Below are 16,925 nucleotides of genomic sequence, written 5' to 3'. Positions count from 1 at the left end.
TGCTAAAACTGACCTGCCATTATGATTCTCCAGGGCATTACGAGTTCATAGACACCAAACATGTCTAGGTTCTTTTTTATTTAAGTGGTGAAAAAATTCAAAGTTTGCAAAAAAAAAAATTTTAAAAAATTGCGCAATTTTCTGATACCCGTAGCGTCTCTATTTTTTGTGATCTGGGGTTGGGTGAGGGCTTATTTTTTGCGTGCCGAGATGACGTTTTTATTGATACCATTTTAGTGCAGATATGTTCTTTTGTTGACTGTTATTGCATTTTAATGCAATGATGCGGAGACCAAAAAACGTAATTCTGGCGTTTTTACTTTTTTTTCTCGTTACGCCATTTAGCGATCGGATTCATTCTTTTTCTATATTAATAGATCAGGCGATTCTGAACACAGCGATACCAAATATGTGTATATTTCTTTGTTTTTTATTGTTTTGAATGGGACGAAACGGGGGTGATTTGAACATACATATATTTATATTTATTTATTTATATTTTAAAACTTTTTTTTTTTTTTTTTTTAACTTTCGGCATGCTGCAGAAGTCTCTATGGGAGACTAGAAGCTGCCAGAATCCGATCTGCTCTGCTGCATACAGGCGATGATTAGATCGCCAGCATGTAGCATAATAGCTCACCTGCTATGAGCGCCAACCACCGTGTGGCGCTCTTAGGCCGGCGTCACACTAGCGAGTTTTACGGACGTATGAGAGGTGCAGAAAATATGGATTGCATACGGTACAATGATTCTCTATGACCCAGCTCCTATCTGCCGTATTTTACTGATCCGTATTATACGGTCTTGTACGGCCGTAGAAAATCGCACCATGCTGCGTTTGTCACCGTATTGCGCAAAAAAAAATCGCCAATGAAAGTCTATGGGGGTGAGAAAAATACGGATTACACACGGACCAGCAGTGTGACTTGCGAGAAATACGCAGCAGTGTTCTATAGAAAAGCCGGTAATTCAATTGCCGGCTTTTTCTTTCTCCTTCACAAACCCGACAGGATATGAGACATGGTTTACATACAGTAAACCATCTCATATCCCCTTTTTTTTTAATATTCCACACTACTTATGTTAATAGTGTGTATGTGCAAAATTTGGGCACTGTAGCTTGTAAAATAAAGGGTTAAATCGCGGAAAAAATTGGGGTGGGCTCCAGCGCAATTTTCTCCGCCAGAGTGGTAAAGCCAGTGACTGAGGGCAGATATTAATAGCCAGGAGAGGGTCCATGGTTATTGGCCCCCCCTGGCTAAAAACATCTGCCCCCAGCCACCCCAGAAAAGGCACATCTGGAAGATGCGCCTATTCTGGCACTTGGACACTCTCTTCCCACTCCCGTGTAGCGGTGGGATATGGGGTAATGAAGGGTTAATGTCACCTTGCTATTGTAAGGTCACATTAAGCCAGATTAATAATGGAGAGGCGTTAATTATGACACCTATCCATTATTAATCCAATAGTATGAAATGGTTAATAAAACACACACACATTAGTTAAAAGCATTTTAATGAAATAAAGACACAGGGTGTTGTAATATTTTATTATACTGGTAATCCACCTGAAGACCCTCGTCCTGTAAAAAAGGTAAAATAAAAAATCATCAATATCCCATACCTTCCGTCGTTCTGTCAGTCCCACGATGTAAATCCATCTGAAGGGGTTAAATCATTTTACAGCCAGGAGCTGTGCTAATGCAGTCGCTCCGGTCTGTAAAATGTTGTGAATGAATGGAGTGCAGGGGAATGTCCTGTAGTTACCTTGAGTCGCGGTGATGCGCCCTCTGCTGGATGTCCTCATATGAACTCGAGCCTGGGAAAAATTCCCACATTATCAGCTTATTACAAAATGAAATCAAACAGTTTTCAAGTGAAAACTTTATTCTAGGTGATGTTACATTTGCACATAGGACCCCTTGTTCGAAAGAAGCTTCTGAACTCTCTCGTCCATTGAATTTGTCAGTTTTTGGATGGTTTCTGCTTCAATTGTTTTGCATGTGGACAGAATCCCCTCCCAGAGCTGTTGCTTAGATGTGAACTGCCTCCCTCCATCATAGACACTCCTTTTGATGATGCTCCAGAGGTTCTCAATGGGGTTGAGGTCAGGGGAAGATGGTGGCCACACCATAAGTTTGTCCTCTTTTATGCCCATAGCAGCCAGAGATGCAGATGTGTTTTTTGCAGCATGAGACGGTGCATTATCATGCATGAAAATGATGTTGCTGCGGAAAGCACGGTTCTTCCTCTTGAACCGTGGCAGGAAGTGTTTTAGAAACTCCACATAGATTATGGAGTTCATCTTTACCCCTTCAGGGATCATAAAGGGGCCGACAATCTCTCTCCCCATTATTCCAGCCCAAAACATTACGCAACCTCCTCCTTGTTGGCGCCTTAGCCGTGTTTTCATGGGGTGTCCATCCTCCACTCCATCCATCTGGACCATCGAGCGTTGCACGGCACTCATCGGTGAACAAAACAGTTTGGAAGTCAGTCTTCTTGTATCGTTTGGCCCACTGGAGCCGTTTCTGCTTGTTGCAGTGGATAGAGGTGGTCGACAGGATGGCTTACGCACAGCTGCAAACCTCTGAAGGACCCTGCATCTTGTTGTTCTGGGGACGTTGGAGACACCAGCAGCTTCAAAAACTTGTCTGCTGCTATGACCAGGCATTTTTGCAGCTGCTCTTTTAACATTACGCAATTGCCTGTTGAAAAGAGTCCTCAATTTTTCCTTATCAGCACGCACACGTGTGTGCTGGGAATCAGCTACATACTTCTTGATTGTGCGATGATCACGATGAAGTGTCTTGGCAATGTTGATTGTAGTCATGCCTTGACCTAAATACTCCACAATTTGTTGCTTCTCAGCAGCCGACACATCCTTTTTCTTTCCCCTTGTTGGCAAAAAATGTAGGCTGCTTAATAATGTGGAACAGCCTTCTTAAGTAGTCTTGCCTTTATTTGGACACACCGGCCAAACTAATTTGCACAGGTATCTGCAATTGCTTTCAGTGATATAAAGAGCCCTGACACACATCACCATCAATGAGTTTAAATGACAAACAAAAAAATTCTAACCTTATCACTCCTAAACTCTTTGTGCATAATAATTTGGAACACAGTGTATATATGTGTGCGTGTGTGTGTCTCAATGACATATATATATATATATATATATATACTGTATATATGTTTTAACGAACATTTGAGCACATAAATCCATTAGATGTCGGTTTTGCAAGCCTGCGAGAAAATATCGCAGTACGGATTACATACGGAGGATGACATGCGCAAAATACGCTGCCACACCCTGCCTACGGATGACATACGGATCACTATTTTGGGAACATTTCTGCGTATTACAGCAGTAAAAAACGGACCGTATTTTTATACGCTGAGTGTGACGCCGGCCTTACCAATCAGGCAGTGACAACCATAGAGGTCTGCTGGAGACCTCCGGTTGTCAAGCCAACTCGCGATCACGTGACGGGGTGACCGATGGGTGGGATTTCCGGCACGCTTGCCAGAAGTGCTAGTTAACAATCCACCCGCGGCCGCTACAGGCACGTCAGCTGTTCAAAACACCTGACACATACCGGAAAAGATGTGGGCTCAGCGCCGGAGCCCCCATCAAAGGGAGGTAGTCCAACTTCGACATACTATTACGCCCAATGTCCGAAAGGGGTTAAATATTAAATATTTATATTAATTTGCTAATTATATTGATTATAACAAATTAAAGACCCGTGTATTTTCCCTCCATTTCCGACCAGGCACATTTTGTGTTTTAGGTGCATGCGGATTAATGGGATCTATTTTTCTCATTCGGATATGCAAATAATTTTTGCATTTCTGTTTCGTGATTTGACAAATCTATTGTGTATGCCATTTTAATTTTTTGCTGATGGCAGGCGAGAACAGGGGGAGGTGGGGAATGAAATTTCACTTTTTTTTCCTTTCTTTAATTCATGATCACAAAAGACCACTAAAAAAAACTTGAGAGTTTGCTCCTCATTTATTTATTATTTTTATATATCTGACAAATGTTTTGGTTTGTTTCTGTTTTTATTGTGAAATAAGTATTGAACGAGTCACCAATTTTCTAAGTAAATATATTTCTAATGTGCTATTGGCATGAAATTCTCACCAGATGTCGCTAACAACCCATCCAATCCACACAGGAAAAGAAATCAAAGCATAGATGTCCATAAATTAAGTTACAGTATATACTCGTGTATAAGCTAAGTTTTTCAGCACATTTTTTTGTGCTGAAAACGTCCCCCCTCGGCTTATACATGAGTCATTGTCCCAGAAGACAGCGGTGGAGGGAGCGGCGAAGCAGCGGGTCACAGAAGGCAGGAGCCGGCTACTGTGGCTAAAGCCTGTGCCTGCTGCTAAAGAGAAATGAATATTCACTACATTGGCATTGAATACTCATTTCTCTTATAGTGAGCATAGTTACAGCCGCCGGCTTCCAGCAGCTGCCGAGCGATCACGGGTGCAAGCTACTTAAGAGTTATGAATATTCACCTCTCTCCACTCCCATAGGCGTGGAGTGGAGTCAATATTCATTCCCTTAATGAGCGGGGACACGTGATCGCCCGGCCACTGCAGCTGCTGGCACTGGAACAAGATGCTGCGAGGGCGCGCACGGAAGGTAAGTAGGATTTGTTTTTATGCTTTTCTCATGGGGGCCATGCATACAAGGATGGAGATGAAGAGCCGTGCAGACAAAGATGGGGATAAGGAGCCATGCAGACAAGGATGGGGATAAGGAGCCATGCAGACAAGGATGTGGATAAGGAGCCATACATGCAGGGATGGGGATAAGGAGCCATGCAGACAAGGATGTGGATAAGGAGCCATGCAGACAAGGATGGGGATAAGGAACCATGCAGACAAGGATGTGGATAAGGAGCCATGCAGACAAGGATGGGGATAAGGAACCATGCAGACAAGGATGGGGATAAGGAACCATGCAGACAAGGATGTGGATAAGGAGCCATACATGCAAGGATGGGGATAAGGAGCCATGCAGACAAGGATGGGGATAAGGAGCCATGCAGACAAGGATGTGGATAAAGAGCCATGCAGACAAGGATGTGGATAAGGAGCCATGCAGACAAGGATGGGGATAAGGAGCCATGCAGACAAGGATGGGGATAAGGAGCCATGCAGACAAGGATGTGGATAAGGAGCCATACATGCAGGGATGGGGATAAGGAGCCATGCAGACAAGGATGTGGATAAGGAGCCATGCAGACAAGGATGGGGATAAGGAACCATGCAGACAAGGATGGGGATAAGGAGCCATGCAGACAAGGATGTGGATAAGGAGCCATACATGCAAGGATGGGGAGAAGGAGCCATGCAGACAAGGATGGGGATAAGGAGCCATGCAGACAAGGATGGGGATAAGGAGCCATGCATTCCAGAATAGGGATGAGGGGACAAAGCATACCCGGCTTATACTCGAGTCAATACGTTTTCCTAGTTTTTCATGGCAAAATTAGGTGCCTCGGCTTATATGCGGGTCGGATTATACATGAGTATATACGGTAAGTGGTGTAATATTGAGAAATGACACAGGGAAAAAGTATTGAACATGCTTACTGAAATATATTGCTGCGATGCCATTTTTTCTTCTATTATTCCACACCCAGACATAGCACTTTTCACACATCCATAATACTTCAAACTGTGCAAAAGTGGGGATGTTGTTGAAAAATTCATTGAAACTTAAAGAAGCACTCCTCCTCCTCCCATCAAATTTTTATTCTCTTAATATATTGCAGTTATCATATTATATAGCACTGTGTACTTACAATTGCTATTTTTTCCTTACTACCCAGCTATTTTTTCTGTTTTCTATGTAGAAACATGAAGTCTCTTGTCCGTGCATTTATCATTCCCCCTTCAACTCCTGACCCAGCTGATCCATCCTCACCTCTGCCAGGGACTTTTGCAGAGACTTGTGTCTCATACAGGGAAATTGACCTCCTGTTTCTACATAGAACTTAGAAAGATTCAACGAGTCAGTTATTAACCACATGATGTCATAGACCTAATGAAAAAGAGAAGAATTAGCTGGTATGAAAGACAAAATGAACGACTAAGTACTCAGTGCTATATAATCTGATGATAGCAATATAATAAGAGGGTAAAAACGTTGATAGGAGGAGGAGGGATTCTTTAATGTTTTACTGCACAGATATGTATCACTAAAAGCAATCAGATTATAGTACCGTATTTTTCTGACCATAAGACGCACTTTTTTTCCTCCAAATTTGGGAGGAAAGTGTGGGTGCGTCTTATGGTAGGGATGTAGCATGTGGGGAGGGGGGCAGCAGCGAGTGGGATCGCACTGTTATCCCACTTCAGGAGGCAGAAAAATGTCCCCACTGCTGGGAATCAGCGCTGGGGAAACCATGTGGTCCCGATGATTAAGTGCAGTGAATATTCATTAGCTACTCCCCGCCCACCTATCAGCTGAGCAGTGAGCAAATGAATACTGCACTTAAGCAGGGACACACATGGTTTCCTCAGCGCTGATTCCTGCAGCAGCTGGGGAGATCCATGTGTCTGGGGGAGGAGGAGGCAGCAGCAGCAGGGTCCGGGGGAGAGGAGATCGCTGCCTACCTTCCTGGGCTGGAGCTGAGTGCTGTGCAGTGTGCACAAGGAGGACCTGTGATGATGTCAGAAGTGGGCGGGCTGGAGCATCACATGGCAGCACAGAGCCTTCCCTCTTCTTGACATCATCACAGGTCCCTCAGACTCCAACACTAGAATCTGCTGGCTTCCATTACCTGTGCTGTGGAAAGGCAACAAGAGGGAGGGCTCTGTGTGTGCAGCCATGGGATGCTTTTACTTCACCACAGGCTGGCTGCCACAATTAAGAGGTTAGTCTTTCCAAAACACAATAAAGCACTCTGCCACTCCTTTAGTGAACTATAACTCCCAGCATGTCATAGGATCTGCAGGACATGCTGGGAGTTATAGTTCTCCCATTGGATTTTAAAGCAGCACTCCAGTGTTATTTTGCAGTGCTGGAGGGGTGCTTTCAATATAAGCCCTGTGCCCCCATTCTTATACTCACCCTCCAGCATCTCCATATAGTACTTCACAGACACCACACTGGTCCCGCAGCTTCCAACATAATAACATACTATTATATATAATAACACCACATATAATAGTATGTTATTAAATATTTTACCACATTTTTTTGCTTCAAATATTTTTTTCCCTATTTTCCACCTCTAAAACCTGGGTGCGCCTTATAGTCCGGTGCGTCTTATAGTCCGAAAAATACGGTAATACCGGTGTAGATACAGTAGAGCTTAAACAAGAAGAGCAGGTGAGGTGCAGTGCGTACCTTCTTGTCAGGTTTAGGGGCATTAATGATGGAGCTGAGAGCCTGCCTCTTGTAGTCCAGCTTCTCTGTAAGGTGCCGCAGTTTGTTGACAGCATAGCTCGCCTGCTCAGTGATGCCGCTACTGCATTCGTCCAGGATCCCTTCTGCACCATCACACGCCTGCAACTGAACAAGGAGACCTCACAGTGACTTTAGTGGGCACATCAGCTAATAATACTGTACACCGCGTATCCTAAAAGCCGTTCTGCAACTTTCTGTTTTTTACACTGTAGCAGATACCTGCCCTGCCGGGGTCTGAAGTGGGGGAGTAAGTAAGATGAACAGAGACTTTATGCATCCTCTTTAGAGTCGAATAAACCAGTTGGCAGAACCGGCCCATCAGCCCCATCCATAATCAGTGGACAAGAGCCCCGAGATCCGACTCCTACCTGACCACATCTGCACCTCTTCTTTTGATTAGTTAGCCTGGTGCGACATTACATTACATGTGCATCATGTGGCAACAATGACATTGCGACAGGTTGGCTAATCAAAAGTGGAGCCGGGGATGCCATCAGGTAGGATGTGGTTCACCGGGCTCCTGTCCTGAGAGAATGCTAATAGATAAAGATAATGGCACCTCAACAATCAGGTGATTACTACGTTTTACCACTCATTCTATACTGTCCCTTTAAACATCAGCTCAGTGTGCTGCAGTATACAGGATTCCTGTAGGAAAGGGTCTTCGGCCTGTGCCCACATACTGATAGATCTTGTTCTAAAGTGAACAAGAAACTCTGAGACAGAAAGTGAATCTGGGCAAAGTGCAGCATATGGATGACACAAAATGACAGCAGATCGCACTTGGATTGTCATGATCCGTCTCCTTGGGCATTTCTCACACCTTGGATTTCTTTAAATACAGAATCCTATAATTTATAGAAAATACTGAGTCTCTGACTTCACATATGACTTTGTGACATGGCAACCTGGCACAAAAAAGAAAGACTAATTAATAAATGATGAAGAAACCGTGTGACAGTCTTGATTAGAAATCTAGCTGTGAGTTTGCTGCTCCTATGCCTCCTCTACAGAGTTACACTCTGCTCACATTTTGGGGTATGTATGAGCAGTATAGGTCAGGAGTAAGCCCTGACTTCTACCATTGTAAGTCCTTACCTTAGTATTCGTCCAGAAAAAAAACCCCATATACTGCATGGCAGCCATCTTCTGCAGTGCCCACTGTACAACAAGTGCCAGTGCTCTGCGCTTCCAGCTCCCGTGGTGTCCTCTGGTTACACTCAGCGTGGGCTTTCTGGGTGCATGCACTGAACATCTTCACATGATAAGATGTGAGCAGATCCCTACTGATCCCTGAATGAGGAGGCTACTAGGATTTATCATGCTAATGCTACGTTCCAACGCATTTCAGTCCATGTACTCTAATGGCCGACACACAGACGGCGCTCTACCAGTGTACAGCAATTTGCTAGTTCACAGAAGAAACTGTCTATGGGGAAAAAAGATCACAGCATGCACAAGTCTCATCCGCTTTGCAGAATACATCGTGCTAGCTTGTGTGCTCTCCATGAAGAAGACTCGCACACGGAGCCTGTGTATTATCACATAGCTCTTCTCCATACAGTATTACCACGGTGTTAACAGGCGTTATGTAATCCAACAGAAAACTGTGTCAACACACAATGGAAAACAAAGCGTCACGTCTCCGACAACAGTAAGACATTAATAACACACGGTGAATACATAAAACGTAACGTGCCTTTCCAGGGCTCATGGTCAATGATTCTAACCATGGACTCACCGATTCATCCTTGTCATCGGAGGTACACGAGCAGGTGGACTGGTCTTCTCCACGGATGAGATGTTCGTACAAATCGCTGACGATGAATGAGGGGTAGAACCTGTCCTTCAGAGTCTCGTACACATCAGCCTGAATCTTGATGAACACTTCGATCCCCCTGTTGCCCACAAGACTTTGCTGGATCTCCTTGTAAAGAGCTTTCTCCACTGGGATCTCTCTGCTCTCCACAAAATAGTTCTGGTAGATTTCACCAACCAACTGAGGTATTTCAGACTAGGAAAGATAAAGTAGAAGAAAATTCCTAGACTGTCAAGTGTGGCCAAATAACTAATGAGAAGTGATAGCCCAACAATGTTGTTGGCTCTTCGGAAAAAGTCTGTGAAGGAGGCCAAGTCATGTCTATTTGTAGGACTGATCGGACATGAACTGAGGTTACAAGTGGGCTACAACCTTTTTTTTCCTACCAACTCCACTACTTTGGTCTAATACTGGCAGCAGTGAACTGGCCCTCTAGGGAACCAGAAGATTTTCCAGTGGGCCCAGTCTAACATAATAAGACTCCAAAAGGTCTAAAAAGACAACCCAATTTGGTTCAGACTATGAGTTATCACTGGGTGTATTTCTTAGATGGATTTGCAAAAACATGGTGACAGATTTTCTTTAAGAGCAGCATGATTCCTGCTGCCATGATTCCTGATTCCAGCAATGCTTGCTGCAGTTTAGATAAAATCACTGTTTTATCGCCTGTAGATCTAGCACTGGCTGAATGCTGAGCTCTGTCCCCACCACCGATTGGCAGCTTTCTGTCTACGCACAGTGTAAAGAGAAAGCTGCCAACGAGTGGTGGGGAATGAGTTATACAGAGCTCATGAAAAGTGATCATCTGCTGATTAAAGACTGAATTTATCAAAACTGCATCAAACAGCCCAGTAAGTGAAACTCAGGTGGAAAAATCCTTGGGACAGAATTTCCTTTACGGATAATTCAGAAATAACCTTTTATGCGTCCTGTGTATGCAATGATAGCAAAGTTATGATAGTTTCTGATAAACTTGTCACCCACCCCAGATGAAAATTCAGCAACTTAAAAAGGTTCAACGGGAACTTTTGCATCTTTTTCTTATGAAGCCAAGAACTTACAGGCAGGTAGTTGCTAACTTGCCTGTTCTGCCCACTGCCATCCTGTGCCGCCCAGTGCCATCCTGTGCCGCGTCAGATTAGCTTCCTTTAATGTCACATGACAGAGCAACTTTTTTGCTCTGCTCTGTTGACGGGACATCTCTGCCCATGTCTGCAGCTGGCTCCCTGCTGCCTAACTGCGGGCAGCTGGCCTCTTAATCAGCATGTTGGTGGTATTGAGTGTGACTAGTGATGAGCATAGTACGTAGTTGGTAACCTGCCTCTTCTGCCCAGCATTGATATCTGCCGATTCAGAGTGGTCATGGACGACTCCTGCCAGCAATTGTACTGCTTCATTTGACCACACGTCAGCAGAGCAGCTCTTCCTCTTATGGTCTGCTCTGTTGAGGGGGCGTCAGTACTAGTGTCGAGCAAACGTGTTCAGATTGCCTAAAACAGGCAGGCAATCCCTGTATGTGTTGCAGCTGTCAAACAGCTGTGAGACATGCAGCCATGTCGAGCACGAGGAAGACACTGTTAGCACACGAGCATGCTCAGATAACACATTATCCAATCATGTTCACTCATCACTAGTAGTGACGCCCCCTCAACAGAGCAGACCAGAAGAGGGAGAGCTGCTCTGCTGACGTGTGGTCAAAAGAAGCAGTACAATTGGCAGCAGGAGCGGTCTGTGACCGCTCTGAATCAGCAGATATTAGTGCTCAGCACTGCTGGGCAGAACACACAGGTTTAGCAACTACCTGCCTGTAAGTTTTTAGCCTCCTAAGACAGAAAATATTACAAAAGTCCCAGATAACCCCTTTAGATATTTAAATAGAGTACTTAGCCCCTATAAAAACCTTACCACTTCACATATATTTTAGTTTTGTTGCCAGAAAATTCAATTTTAATCAATTTGCAAATGAGGGCATTTTGGTGGACAGTTACACCCTCCAATTTGCATATCCAGCACACTGCCCCTGGGTTTTATTAAAGTCCTAGATTTCTCACAGGGAGTGCTATGGTGTATTGCGCGGCTGGCACAGACTGCAAGAGATGGAAATCAGAGCATCAGGTATATTTAGCGAGGAGCTGGAGACCAGAGCGTTCGAGCACTGGCACGGAGCGTGCCACCAGGCTCCTCTATTGTCAGTGTGCAAGAAACAGGGACTATCAATCAAGCACGCTCGGGGACAGTGCTATACCTGCAAATCGGAGGGTGAAACGGCGAATCAAAGAGCCCACATTTATTTATGGATTAAAAGTGAATATGTAGATTACTGTTATGATTTTTTCTATAGGGGCTAGCTTCAAAGTAGCTGAATATGGGGGTGACAGACCCCCTTTTACGAGTTTGGTCACTGTAATGACTTGCTCTGGCGATTCCCCCTTAGCCCTGTAAGCAGGTGAACAAGCAACTGTTATTTTACTACTCTATAGCCTTTACTTCTACCTGGTTTTACCGATTCCCACGGCATTTAATAAAAAAATTTTAAAAACATTTTAAAGCCCAGTAGATTTTTTATTTTTTTTTATTTTTTACTAAGAACCAGCCAAGGTAAAGAAAAAACCTAACTAAGGCCATTCAGCTAGAGTGATTACCACGGTGGATTAAACATGCAGACACATTTCTGTACCTTATTTGCATTTTTCAGGTACTCCACAGACTCCCAGAAACTGATTGGTATTCTCTTATCGATTCTCTCCATGTACGTTCTAAAATGTTCCCTGAATGATGGGTTACTCAGAATGTCATCAAACTGGATGATCTGAAATATCAAACATTTCCGCAGAAGACCATGATTAGCTATGGAGAATATGCGGGAGATTATTTATCAGGAGTCAGAAAATCTGCAGCAATCTATGCACAAGTAGCAGGCAAATAATGACATTTTAGGGCATGCCGAGTATGTTCACAGCCACGTAACGCGAATATTTTGAGGATTCCATCTCCCCAACAGTTCCTGCCCGGACGGTGACAAGGTGTAACACAAAACTCCAGGATCTAACTACACACTGAAGTTATTTCATGCCCACATTAAACAGCTATAGGTTGGACACACTGTATATCATGATATATGTGCAATGGTGGATTATAACGTGGGAGCCTTGGTCGTCCATGCAAAGTGCTCACAAGAGTGCTTTATTGTGCTGATAACTGTTACAGCAAAGCCGCCATGTGCAGCCATCCCTGAAGGCCCAAACAGCAATACAAGAAAGCAAAAGCATTTTTCAAAATCTGCAGCATGTCAATTTTACTCAGTGTTTTTCACCCATTTAAATTAATGAAGAAAAAACATACGCAAAACTGCATATTTTACTCAGTGTTTTTCCGGCCAACATTCTTGTATTTGCAGCAGATTTTTTCTGCGACAAAAAACAAATGTGTACACAGTCTTATATTTGATTGGGATTCAAAGAGGGAGAGAGGCCCGAGCTTATTGGTAAAGTATTACCACAATGGGGAAAAGGTATGGGCACATCAGGGTGGGTGGTCTGCTGGAAACCTTATTACCTTCCATCCTATAGGCAACAGTTCACAGAGCCAAGGATGGAATTGTCATTTTCTTCAAAAGTTTAATAGTTCAGGAGGTTTGGGGTCTGTATTTATTTAGATGGTTTGGTTCAGGGACGGCATTTAGTCTAAAATTCTAGTTTGGAGCCTTCATTTATGTGCCTGGTCTGGAGTCTGAATTAATTTGTGTTTCTGTATAGAGATGGGGTGGATACAGAAGCTAGAGAACAAAGATGAAGCAAACTCTACACTTGTCATGGAGGTGTCTGGAGTATCTGAAGAGGAATAACCTCATGACCCAGTATCAGCACGGGTTTACTAGGGACCGTTCATGTCAGACTAATTTGATCAGCTTCTATGAAGAGGTAAGTTCCGGACTAGACCAAGGGAACCCAGTGGACGTAGTGTATATGGACTTTTCCAAAGCTTTTGATACGGTGCCACACAAAAGGTTGTTACATAAAATGAGAGTAATGGAGATAGGGGAAAATAAGTGTAAGTGGGTTGAGAGCTGGCTCAGGGATAGGAAACAAAGGGTGGTTATTAATGGAGCACACTCGGACTGGGTCACGGTTAGCAGTGGGGTACCACAGTGGTCAGTATTGGATCCTCTTCTTTTTAACATATTTATTAATGACCTTGTAGGGGGCATTCAGAGTAGAATTTCAATATTTGCAGATGACACTAAACTCTGCAGGGTAATCAATACAGGGGAGGACAATTTTATATTACAGGATGATTTATGTAAACTAGAAGCTTGGGCTGATAAATGGCAAATGAGCTTTAATGGAGATAAATGTAAGGTCATGCACTTGGGTAGAAGTAATAAGATGTATAACTATGTGCTTAATTCTAAAACTCTGGGCAAAACCGTCAATGAAAAAGACCTGGGTGTATGGGTGGATGACAAACTCATATTCAGTGGCCAGTGTCAGGCAGCTGCTACAAAGGCAAATAAAATAATGGGATGCATTAAGAGGCATAGATGCTCATGAGGAGAACATAATTTTACCTCTATACAAGTCACTAGTTCGACCACACTTAGAATACTGTGCACAGTTCTGGTCTCCGGTGTATAAGAAAGACATAGCTGAACTGGAGCGGGTGCAGAGAAGAGCGACCAAGGTTATTAGAGGACTGAGGGGTCTGCAATACCAAGATAGGTTATTACACTTGGGGCTATTTAGTTTGGAAAAACGAAGACTAAGGGGTGATCTTATTTTAATGTATAAATATATGAGGGGACAGTACAAAGACCTTTCTGATGATCTTTTTAATCATAGACCTGAGACAGGGACAAGGGGGCATCCTGTACGTCTGGAGGAAAGAAGGTTTAAGCATAATAACAGACGCGGATTCTTTACTGTAAGAGCAGTGAGACTATGGAACTCTCTGCCGTATGATGTTGTAATGAGTGATTCATTAATTAAATTTTAGAGGGGACTGGATACCTTTCTGGAAAAGTATAATGTTACAGGGTATATACACTAGATTCCTTGATAAGGCGTTGATCCAGGGAACTAGTCTGATTGCCGTATGTGGAGTCGGGAAGGAATTTTTTTCCCCATGGTGGAGTAACTCTTTGCCACATGTTTTTTTTTTGCCTTCCTCTGGATCAACATGTTAGGGCATGTTAGGTTAGGCTATGGGTTGAACTAGATGGACTTACAGTCTTCCTTCAACCTTAATAACTATGTAACTATGTGTGGGCCAGATAGAGAAGATGAGGTCAACTAACGGAGAACATCTGTGAGCCATTAGATTTTAGTGAATACTTGTATGCTTTCTTATAGAAATCCATAGTAGAAATGTTATGTAATAAAGCTGAAAGAACAGCGGGTGGTCCCTGCCTGCACTTACAGCGGGTGGTCCCTGCCTGCCCTTACAGCGGGTGGTCCCTGCCTGCCCTTACAGCAGGTGATCCCTGCCTGCACTTACAGCGGGTGGTCCCTGCCTGCGCTTACAGCGGGTGGTCCCTGCCTGCCCTTACAGCGGGTGATCCCTGCCTGCACTTACAGCGGGTGGTCCCTGCCTGCACTTACAGCGGGTGGTCGCTGCCTGCCCTTACAGCGGGTGGTCGCTGCCTGCACTTACAGCGGGTGGTCGCTGCCTGCACTTACACCTCTCCTGATTCTCTATTCCCTGCCCACTGCATGCCTCCTGACACTTAGTCTCTCAGGTTTCATTGACCTGTCAGTCAAAGACAGGAGGCAGGCAATGGGTGGAGAATAGGGAGAGAGGCAGGATAAATGCAAGGTAAGGGCTGAATCAGCACTGTACACACGCTTCTCGTCTGGGGTATGACATAATGATGAATTTCCCTTTAAAGGTTAACAATCAATCACTTACATTTTTATTACATAAGCTACTAGTACACATAAAAATAAGCAGCCATGTAATATATCACAGCAGAGAATTCTGCTTCTTTCTCCACCACGACTGATCTTTCATTTTCCTAATTTTCAATTCATGGATAAATTCTGTATTCAGTGAAGACGGATGATTACATTAGTGAGAATCTTATCAGTAGTAATTATCATCTCCTACGTAAAGAGGAGGTGATGGTGGAGGAGCTGGAGGCAGAGCTGCTCCCCCGGCCTGCATAGGAGAGGACAGTTGGTACTGATGAGGTTCTATGCAGACCAGAGGGGGCGGGATCTGCCTCTGGCTCCTCCCTCCTCTACTTCACAGACTTTCATCAGTAGCAGATGTCATCTCCCATCTCAGTAATGTAACAATCTGTCAGCACTAAACACAGAATTCACCTGTGAATTGAGAATGATCAGTCCGATAAGCTATATCACAAAATGGCTTCTCTTCATGTGGACTACTGAGTTCTGAAATAGACATTAAAATGATGGCTACTCATTATGGTTTATTTGGTCATTGCCAAGGATTATGCCGTGCGGCACCTACTGCAGTTATCAGCCTTTGAGGCAGAGCAACCTAATGCCATTGCAGACTTTCTTGCCTTCTAACACATAGAATCTACACATGATATTTAAATATAAATTTAAAAAAAAATTACAGTAAGAATGGTCTATAATTCATTGTAATTATTGTCAGTTGCCTGCAGTATTGCACTTACACATTCCAGGACACTGTCCCTATTTTATACAGCACTTTTTATTCCTTTGGTGAAAGGTCACGGCACAAGCAGCCATTTCACAGTATAATATAACTGTTGTACTTTTCATGAAAATAATTGGTCCCCCACATATATCCCATCTATCTAATATGCCGGCCTCACACATAATGTTCTCCCTATGAAGGCCATGTTATATAAAGGTCAAACTCTCACTGAGCGGCGAGTGTTCATGGGGAATCCGTACAAATAAAACATGTAATTCACCATGTAAACATCCGTGTGCAGTCCGGGTCTGTTCTCAGACAGGACATGAAACCATTCAGTTTCACATACACATCTATTTAAAAGGGAATCTGTCAGCAGGTTTTTGCTCCCTCATCTTAGAGCAGCCTGATGTAGGCAAAGAGAAGCTGAAGCCAACGATGTATCACTTAGATTATTGGATGCAGCAGTTGTGACATAATCAAGAGTTCTTAGATGCAGCATGTAGCAGAGCTGAGAAAGCTAGGCTCTGTATGTACTTTGTCAATTGACAGTGAACCTCTTATCACAGGAGTGGGTGGAGTCGGACCAGGGCTCAAGCGCCAGCTAGTCACAGCAATGATAATTTCCTGGTGATAAAGCCTTCATTGTAAGTAAACTACAGTACACAGCCTGATAAGACACACATCGTTGAATTCAGTGTTTTATCCTCTACATCATGATGTCCTCAGATAGCAAAACCCTGCTGACAGATTCCCTTTAAAAACTGATCATAGCATGTCCTATTCTGTTCTGCAGATTTATTCCAGCCATTAAAGTCTGTTGGGATCCCTATAAAAAGGATAAAAACATGGAAGATTCAGTGTGTTTTTCAATGATCCATTGTTTGCATCAATAAAAGTTCACATAGTCTACCTACTTCAGAGCATATAAATTGAACATGTGCTGTCCGATTTTTGCTTGGATAGCACACTGACTCTTGTCATTCAATAGGGTTCACCAATTTTTCTCTTGGTGATCGCACACAGATGTCACATGGATGTA

General features: G+C 43.6%; 1 protein-coding gene across 4 annotated transcripts in view; it reads right to left on the bottom strand.

Annotated features, from left to right (window-relative positions):
- SNX25 (sorting nexin 25) overlaps positions 1–16,925 on the bottom strand; it is a 285,932-nt gene that overhangs the window by 32,040 nt on the left and 236,967 nt on the right. For 3 of the 4 annotated variants that reach the window (XM_077279603.1, XM_077279606.1, XM_077279607.1), the window contains 3 exons: positions 11,934–12,065; positions 9,179–9,451; positions 7,378–7,542 (listed from right to left, as the gene is read on the bottom strand). In XM_077279603.1, the coding sequence (XP_077135718.1) occupies positions 7,378–7,542; positions 9,179–9,451; positions 11,934–12,065 (570 nt within the window). The remainder of the gene's footprint in view (positions 1–7,377; positions 7,543–9,178; positions 9,452–11,933; positions 12,066–16,925) is intronic. The other variant, XM_077279604.1, reaches the window with a different exon arrangement.

The sequence above is a fragment of the Ranitomeya variabilis genome, chromosome 1 (assembly GCF_051348905.1).
Source record: "Ranitomeya variabilis isolate aRanVar5 chromosome 1, aRanVar5.hap1, whole genome shotgun sequence".
Lineage (NCBI taxonomy): Eukaryota > Metazoa > Chordata > Amphibia > Anura > Dendrobatidae > Ranitomeya > Ranitomeya variabilis.
This window is presented reverse-complemented; position numbering and strand designations above follow the sequence as displayed.